Source organism: Procambarus clarkii, chromosome 60 (assembly GCF_040958095.1).
Source record: "Procambarus clarkii isolate CNS0578487 chromosome 60, FALCON_Pclarkii_2.0, whole genome shotgun sequence".
In the NCBI taxonomy this organism is placed as follows: Eukaryota; Metazoa; Arthropoda; class Malacostraca; order Decapoda; family Cambaridae; genus Procambarus; species Procambarus clarkii.
In genome coordinates, this window is record NC_091209.1 from 23,373,611 (window position 1) to 23,382,774 (window position 9,164).

Consider the following 9,164-nt stretch of genomic DNA (forward strand, 5'->3'; position numbering starts at 1 on the left):
CGTGTAATCCATCGCTGGTTCGAGTCTCCTAAACCCTCAATTATCAAATGCTCAGCTAATGAAAGCTCAGATAACTGGCTGGAATAACGACCCCTTTCCTCACTCCGATAAACCATTTACAGTTCAGTAGTTCGGTCGGTCACGCGACCCTTCCTGGACATTCTTGAGTATTCCTGCTTGTTAGGTCACATTCCTGCTTGTTAGTACACATTCCTGCTTGTTAGGTCACATTCCTGCTTGTTAGGTCACATTCCTGCTTGTTAGTACACATTCCTGCTTGTTAGTACACATTCCTGCTTGTTAGTACACATTCCCACTCGTCTGCGCACATTTCCGCCAAAGTGGCCTTCCCCTGGGGTGCCACGTTGGCCTGAAGGTGTTAGATGGTGTACACATCCTGGTCATATATATTACTGACCGCCATATTGTGGATAACAACATGTCATTCACCTGGGCCCTCAGAGCCTCGCTATTATCCAGGATAATGTGGTGGTTAGCTGTTTATATGACCAGGATGGGGGTGACCTAACACCTTCAGGCCAAAGTAGAATCCCAGGAATGGCCTAAAGTTTTAGTTGGAGAGCAGATAGGTGTCTTTGGGATCCTTCCTTATTTCGGCTGCTGATGGCTCAGTTGGTAGGAATGTGGGCTGCTGGTTGTGTGGCCTACGGTTCGAACCTCCGAGGGTCCAAGTGAATGATATGATCAGTTTTCTAGGAGTTATTTGTGTGAGTATACGTGTGTGTAGTCGACTATCTGTGGCTGCAGGATCGAGCTTTGGCTCTCGGATTCCGCCTTTCCTGTTGTCGGTTGCCTTATGTAATGTCTGTGTGTGTACTGAATGTGTTTGTTTGGATATGTGTTTTAGTGTGTTTATTTATGTGTGTGTTGATGTGTTCAAACATCACTGTATTTTTGCCTTCATAGTCATAATGACCTTTAAACACGAGATATTCCCTCTCCTGCAGGTCGGCGTTCAATCCCCCGACCGTCCAAGTGGTTGGACACCATTCCCTCCCATCCTAAATCCTTATCCTAACCCCTTCCAAGTGCTATATAGTTGTAATAACTTGGCGCTTTTCCCCTGATAATTTATGTTCATGTTCTCTCGCAGAATGTTCCCCAAGTTACACAACTTCAACAATACTTCAGTCCCACTCTTGAGCCAAAATAATATATCCGCGGACTGTAATTCACGGCCTCTGCTGAACCTAATCTAAAAGTTTGCGGCCCAGAGGGTAAACTTTGAATTTTATTTTGTTTTTTTAACCAGTGTGTCCGAGTTGGTCATTGGTGGGAGGGTTGCCTGCTGGCGCTGGTCGACGCTGCTGGGAGGGTTGCCTGCTGGTGCTGGTCGACGTTGCTGGGAGGGTTGCCTGCTGGTGCTGGTCGACGCTGCTGGGAGGGTTGCCTGCTGGTGCTGGTCGACGCTGCTGGGAGGGTTGCCTGCTGGTGCTGGTCGACGCTGCTGGGAGGGTTGCCTGCTGGTGCTGGTCGACGCTGCTGGGAGGGTTGCCTGCTGGTGCTGGTCGACGTTGCTGGGAGGGTTGCCTGCTGGTGCTGGTCGACGCTGCTGGGAAGGTTGCCTGCTGGTGCTGGTCGACGCTGCTGGGAGGATTGCCTGCTGGTGCTGGTCGACGCTGCTGGGAGGGTTGCCTGCTGGTGCTGGTCGACGTTGCTGGGAGGGTTGCCTGCTGGTGCTGGTCGACGCTGCTGCGAAGGTTGCCTGCTGGTGCTGGTCGACGTTGCTGGGAAGGTTGCCGGCTGGTGCTGGTCGACGTTGCTGGGAGGGTTGCCTGCTGGTGCTGGTCGACGCTGCTGGGAAGGTTGCCTGCTGGTGCTGGTCGACGCTGCTGGGAGGGTTGCCTGCTGGTGCTGGTCGACGCTGCTGGGAGGGTTGCCTGCTGGTGCTGGTCGACGCTGCTGCGAACGTTGCCTGCTGGTGCTGGTCGACGTTGCTGCGAAGGTTGCCTGCTGGTGCTGGTCGACGCTGCTGCGAAGGTTGCCTGCTGGTGCTGGTCGACGCTGCTGCGAAGGTTGCCTGCTGGTGCTGGTCGACGTTGCTGGGAGGGTTGCCTGCTGGTGCTGGTCGACGTTGCTGCGAAGGTTGCCTGCTGGTGCTGGTCGACGCTGCTGGGAGGGTTGCCTGCTGGCGCTGGTCGACGCTGCTGGGAGGGTTGCCTGCTGGTGCTGGTCGACGCTGCTGGGAGGGTTCCCGGCTGGTGCTGGTCGACGTTCCTGGGAAGGTTGCCTGCTGGTGCTGGTCGACGCTGCTGGGAGGGTTGCCTGCTGGTGCTGGTCGACGCTGTTGGGAGGGTTGCCTGCTGGTGCTGGTCGACGCTGCTGGGAAGGTTGCCTGCTGGCGCTGGTCGACGCTGCTGGGAGGATTGCCTGCTCGTGCTGGTCGACGCTGCTGGGAGGGTTGCCTGCTGGTGCTGGTCGACGCTGCTGGGAGGGTTGCCTGCTGGCGCTGGTCGACGCTGCTGGGAAGGTTGCCTGCTGGCGCTGGTCAACGCTGCTGGGAAGGTTGCCTGCTGGCGCTGGTCGACGCTGCTGGGAGGGTTGCCTGCTGGTGCTGGTCGACGCTGCTGGGAGGGTTGCCGGCTGGTGCTGGTCGACGTTCCTGGGAAGGTTGCCTGCTGGTGCTGGTCGACGCTGCTGGGAAGGTTACCTGTTGGTGCTGGTCGACGCTGCTGGGAAGGTTGCCTGCTGGCGCTGGTCGACGCTGCTGGGAGGATTGCCTGCTGGTGCTGGTCGGCGCTGCTGGGAAGGTTGCCTGCTGGTGCTGGTCGACGCTGCTGGGAAGGTTGCCTGCTGGTGCTGGTCGACGCTGCTGGGAAGGTTGCCTGCTGGTGCTGGTCGACGCTGCTGGGAAGGTTGCCTGCTGGCGCTGGTCGACGCTGCTGGGAGGGTTGCCTGCTGGTGCTGGTCGACGCTGCTGGGAGGGTTGCCTGCTGGTGCTGGTCGACGCTGCTGGGAGGGTTGCCTGCTGGTGCTGGTCGACGTTCCTGGGAGGGTTGCCTGCTGGTGCTGGTCGACGCTGCTGGGAAGGTTACCTGTTGGTGCTGGTCGACGCTGCTGGGAAGGTTGCCTGCTGGTGCTGGTCGACGCTGCTGGGAGGGTTGCCTGCTGGTGCTGGTCGACGTTCCTGGGAGGGTTGCCTGCTGGTGCTGGTCGACGCTGCTGGGAAGGTTACCTGTTGGTGCTGGTCGACGCTGCTGGGAAGGTTGCCTGCTGGTGCTGGTCGACGCTGCTGGGAGGGTTGCCTGCTGGTGCTGGTCGACGCTGCTGGGAGGGTTGCCTGCTGGCGCTGGTCGACGCTGCTGGGAAGGTTGCCTGCTGGTGCTGGTCGACGCTGCTGGGAGGGTTGCCTGCTGGTGCTGGTCGACGCTGCTGGGAAGGTTACCTGTTGGTGCTGGTCGACGCTGCTGGGAAGGTTGCCAGCTGGTGCTGGTCGACGCTGCTGGGAGGGTTGCCTGCTGGTGCTGGTCGACGTTCCTGGGAGGGTTGCCTGCTGGTGCTGGTCGACGCTGCTGGGAAGGTTACCTGTTGGTGCTGGTCGACGCTGCTGGGAAGGTTGCCTGCTGGTGCTGGTCGACGCTGCTGGGAGGGTTGCCTGCTGGTGCTGGTCGACGCTGCTGGGAGGGTTGCCTGCTGGCGCTGGTCGACGCTGCTGGGAGGGTTGCCTGCTGGTGCTGGTCGACGCTGCTGGGAAGGTTGCCTGCTGGTGCTGGTCGACGCTGCTGGGAAGGTTACCTGTTGGTGCTGGTCGACGCTGCTGGGAGGGTTGCCTGCTGGTGCTGGTCGACGCTGCTGGGAGGGTTGCCTGCTGGTGCTGGTCGACGCTGCTGGGAAGGTTGCCTGCTGGTGCTGGTCGACGCTGCTGGGAAGGTTACCTGTTGGTGCTGGTCGACGCTGCTGGGAGGGTTGCCTGCTGGTGCTGGTCGACGCTGCTGGGAAGGTTACCTGTTGGTGCTGGTCGACGCTGCTGGGAGGGTTGCCTGCTGGCGCTGGTCGACGCTGCTGGGAAGGTTGCCTGCTGGTGCTGGTCGACGCTGCTGGGAGGGTTGCCTGCTGGTGCTGGTCGACGCTGCTGGGAGGGTTGCCTGCTGGTGCTGGTCGACGCTGCTGGGAAGGTTGCCTGCTGGTGCTGGTCGACGCTGCTGGGAGGGTTGCCTGCTGGTGCTGGTCGACGCTGCTGGGAAGGTTACCTGTTGGTGCTGGTCGACGCTGCTGGGAAGGTTGCCTGCTGGTGCTGGTCGACGCTGCTGGGAGGGTTGCCTGCTGGTGCTGGTCGACGCTGCTGGGAGGGTTGCCTGCTGGTGCTGGTCGACGCTGCTGGGAGGGTTGCCTGCTGGCGCTGGTCGACGCTGCTGGGAAGGTTGCCTGCTGGTGCTGGTCGACGCTGCTGGGAGGGTTGCCTGCTGGTGCTGGTCGACGCTGCTGGGAGGGTTGCCTGCTGGTGCTGGTCGACGTTCCTGGGAGGGTTGCCTGCTGGTGCTGGTCGACGCTGCTGGGAAGGTTGCCTGCTTGGCGCTGGTCGACATTCCCCACCCAGAGAACCATGACAAAAGCACACCATCGACCAGGTTAATATGTTAATATTTAACTAATACATCTGCCACCCGACTGATACGATGTTTCTTTCGTACGGTGTAAAAACAAAAATTCACTTTGAATTAATATTGTATTCTGTGATTTTATGTGTAATTAGGCTAAGGTTAGAATAGGTTAGGTTAAGTTAGGCATTTTGGTTACATTAATTTCCAGTGTTAGAATGCAACCATTAGATTACTAGTAGTAGGCATCCATCAGTCTCAGGAGACTATGGAGTTGTGCTCTGGATATCGGTCTGGAGTGGCCTCTCCAGGGCACAAAGCCAGGGTAGGTTGATACGGGGGAGTTGTTACCCATCTAGCTGGTCCCCCCTCTCCACGGCGCCGAAAGTCTCCAAAGGTGTTTACATTACTAATTCTATATATATAAAAATGTAACTGTTCATTTGTTGAAAATCGCTAATCTTTGAAAGTTCTTCACCGATTGCTTTGAAAATTTGACACAACGTTCCATTCGCATCCGAGCCGGGTTTTTATACACATACTTTATAGATCTCAAGTCTGTGATAGGGAAAAAAAAAACATTTTTTTTTTTAAACTGTGTTTTTCATGGGTTTTCATGTGAGGGAAACCTTCGAAAGCTCGTTAGCGATTGCTTTGAAATTTTGACGCAACGTTGCATTCGAATAGGCGCGCGTTTTTATATACCTACTATATAGATGCCACACCTGCGACAGGTAAAAACATACTTTTTTGAAAACTGCCATTTGTTGGACGTAATAGCAACACACGCTATACTAAATATGTTACGATTCCATTTCAACGTTTCCGATTGAATTGACAAATTGAATTTTCATAAATTTCGATTTATTTTCATTTTGATTTGATTATTTTGTGTGACATTGCGTTGGAATTGAGCTGTGTTGTTTACCATACCATTCATTTTGTGAGTACAGTTTATTTTGTTATTTTTTTAAGTGTTTTTTATTTCGTTTTTTAACTGCTTTTCTTATATTTTAGTGATGGGAACATCAGATCACTTGATGTTCACAATTTTCAGATGGGAACATCGGATCATTTGGGAAGGCATTGGACGAGGAAGTGGGGAATGGTGGGGAGGACGAGGGGACAGGGGAGAGGGTAATGGTGGGTAGGACGAGGGGATGGGGGAGTTGGGGATGGTGGGGACGAGCGGACTGGAGAATGGAGAATGGTGGGGAGGACAAGGGGAGAGGGGAGTGGGGCGTGGTGGGGAGGACGAGGGGATGGGGCAGGGGGGAATGGTGGGGAGGACTGGGAGACAGGGGAAGGTTGCTGTGGCTCAGCAACGCACATGCGTGGCTGAGCCACAGCAACACGTGGCCGGGTACAGCTAGTAATGTATAAAGATAATACTATTAGAACTAGAAGGGTAGTAGGAGAGTTTCTAATAAATATTCTGAATACTTTCTCTGGTGAAAAAATAACTTTACTTCGAAGGATAGCTTTACTAGAAAAAATTCATCTACGTGAATTAAAATTAGATCTGAACAAATGTATGCATGTCAGTAGTGGCAACACCCACTTTCCTTTGGGTGTGGATGGAGTTATGAGGGATAACATCCAGATGAACACTTCTATTAATAACAACTCTATTAATAACAACTCTATTAATAACAACTCTATTAATAACAATTCTATTAATAACAACTCTTTTAATAACTCAGTTCCCAGAACACCAGGATAACAGAAAGGTCACGTGACCACATTACCGTAGAAGACATTACCGCAGGAACATCACCAGTCGGGAATAGTGGTGACCTCAGGTCAGCAGGTCAAGGATAGCAGGACTGCACCCAGGATAACAGCCCCATTAGACCTTAAGATGTTAGTCTCGTCCTAACTACACACTCAGACCTTGACAAAGCACTCAGTGCTTTGTCAAGGACTGCGAAGGACTTGGTGTAATTTCTTTACATAAACTTCACAAATACGAGTGTGTGTTTTTTTTATCCAATTATAATAATTTATTGAGATAATGTTATCATCATCTTCATCTTTATCTTCATGGCTATCATCACCATCCCCATCCTCGTCGGTGTTCAAGTTCATGTATGTTTATTGAGATAAGCAATAAATACATCTCAAAGGGATAGAGTATCCTGTCACCATCCTTAGTGCTATGACTATCACCATCCTTGTCGGTGTCACTCGTCGGCGTCACTATTTCCCTATAGTGACAATTACATTATCTTCTAACACAACGTCGTCGGTCGTTGCCATGGTTCCAATCACTGGCATGGTTCCAATTGTAGCCATGGTTCCAATCGTTGCTATGGTTCCGATCGTCGCCATGGTTCCAGGCGTTGCAATGGTTCCAATCAGTCATGGTTCCAATCGTTGCAGGGTTCCAATCGTTGCCATTATTCCAATCGTTACCATGGTTCCAATCGTTTCCATGGTTCCAATTGCTGTCATGGTTCTAATCGTTGCCATGGTTCCAATAGTTTCCATGGTTCCAACTGCTGTCATGGTTCCAATCATTGTCATGGTTCCAATCGTTGCCATGGTTCCAATCGTTGTCATAATTCCAATCGTTGCCATGGTTCCAATCGTTGACATGGTTCAAATCACTGACATGGTTCCAATCGTTGCCATAGTTCCAATCGTTGCCATAGTTCCAATCGTTGCCATGGTTCCGATCGTTGCCATGGTTCCAATCGTTGACATGGTTCATATCACTGATATGGTTCCAATCGTTGCCATGGTTCCAATCGTTGCCATGGTTGAGATCAGTGGTACGGAACAAGGCAGTTAGCGCGGCGAGTCATCACGAAGGATGATGACAATAACTGTCCTCCAACAGGGCCTTCCGGAGGAGGTAATTAGCCAACACAACATTTGATACGCCGCTCGACGCCCTCAACACAACTCTTCACATCAACTGCGAATCTTAATTAAAACTCAGAAAATCCTCTTCGAGAAGATATTGCGAGTATTGCAATATCAGGCAAGTATTGCAAGTTGTGGTGTTCACAACACAGGATGAAGAGGGTGCAGGGTTGGAGGCAGGCGGACAACACGTGTGTGTGTCTGTGTGTGTGTGTGTGTGTGTGTGTGTGTGTGTGTGTGTGTGTGTGTGTGTGTGTGTGTGTGTGTACTCACCTAGTTGCGTTTGCGGGGGATGAGCTCTGGCTCTTTGGTCCCGCCTCTCAACCGTCAATCAACAGGTGTACAGGTTCCTGAGCCTATTGGGCTCTATCAAATCTACACTTGAAACTGTGTATGGAGTCAGCCTCCACCACATTACTTCCTAATGCATTCCATTTGTCAACCACTCTGACACTAAAAAAGTTCTTTCTAATATCTCTGTGGCTCATTTGGGCACTCAGTTTCCGCCTGTGTCCCCTTGTGTGTGTGCCCCTTGTGTTAAATAGCCTGTCTTTATCTTCCCTATCAGTTCCCTTCAGAATCTTTAATGTGGTGATCATGTCCCCCCTAACTCTTCTGTCTTCCAGCGAAGTGAGGTTTAATTCCCGTAGTCTCTCCTCGTAGCTCATACCTCTCAGCTCGGGTACTAGTCTGGTGGCAAACCTTTGAACCTTTTCCAGTTTAGTCTTATCCTTGACTAGATATGGACTCCATGCTGGGGCTGCATACTCCAGGAATGGCCTGACATATGTGGTATACAAAGTTCTGAATGATTCTTTACACAAGTTTCTGAATGCCGTTCGTCTGTTGGCCAGCCTGGCATATGCCGCTGATGCTATCCTCTTGATATGGGCTGCAGGAGACAGGTCTGGTGAGATATCAACCCCCAAGTCTTTTTCTTTCTCTGACTCCTGAAGAATTTCCTCTCCCAGATGATACCTTGTATCTGGCCTCCTGCTCCCTACACCTATCATCATTACATTACATTTGGTTGGGTTAAACTCTAACAACCATTTGTTCGACCATTCCTTCAGCTTGTCTAGGTCTTCTTGAAGCCTCAAACAGTCCTCTTCTGTCTTAATCCTTCTCATAATTTTGGCATCGTCCGCAAACATTGAGAGAAATGAATCTATGTGTGTACTCACCTAGTTGTGCTTTCAGGATCGAGCACTGGCTCTTGGATCCCGCCTTTCCAGCCATCGGTTGTTTACAGCAATGACTCCTGTCCCATTACCCTATCATACCTAATTTTAAAATTATGAATAGAGTTTGCTTCCACAACCTGTTCCCCAAGTGCATTCCATTTTTCCACTACTTTCACGCTAAAAGAAAACTTCCTAACATCTCTGTGACTCATCTGAGTTTCCAGATTCCACCCATGTCCCCTCGTTCTGTTATTATTACGTGTGAACACTTCATTTATTTCCACTTTGTCAATTCCCCTGAGTATTTTATATGTTCTTATCATATCTCCTCTCTCCTTTCTTTTCTCTAATGTTGTAAGGTTTAGTTCCCTCAGACGTTCTTCATATCCCATCCCTCGTAACTCTGGGACAAGCCTCGTCGAAAACCTCTGAACCTTCTCCAGTTTCCTTTTGTGTTTCTTCAGGTGGGGGCTCCATGATGGCGCGGCATACTCTAAGACTGGTCTCACGTAGGCAGTTTAAAGCGCCCTAAAAGCCTCCTCACTTAGGTATC

The 9,164-nt window shown here is 51.7% G+C and overlaps 1 protein-coding gene across 1 annotated transcript; it reads right to left on the reverse strand.

Moving 5' to 3' along the window:
- Nucleotides 1-1,265: 1,265 nt before the first annotated feature.
- Nucleotides 1,266-6,924, reverse strand: LOC138353919 (mucin-5AC-like). Its single transcript, XM_069307345.1, has 2 exons — nucleotides 6,796-6,924; nucleotides 1,266-3,530 (listed from the first exon to the last, which is right to left on the reverse strand). Exons 1-2 carry the CDS (start codon nucleotides 6,922-6,924, stop codon nucleotides 1,266-1,268), a joined length of 2,394 nt encoding a protein of 797 aa, XP_069163446.1.
- Nucleotides 6,925-9,164: the final 2,240 nt, after the last annotated feature.

Bases quoted from the DNA above. Each gene is read 5' to 3' on its own strand.
- LOC138353919 (XM_069307345.1), bottom strand. From the start codon at position 6,924: ATGACTGATTGGAACCATTGCAACGCCTGGAACCATGGCGACGATCGG. The intron at 3,531-6,795 runs GTTAGAAGATAA...CCTTCCCAGCAG, and splicing joins GCAACGACCGACGACGTTGT to CGTCGACCAGCACCAGCAGG.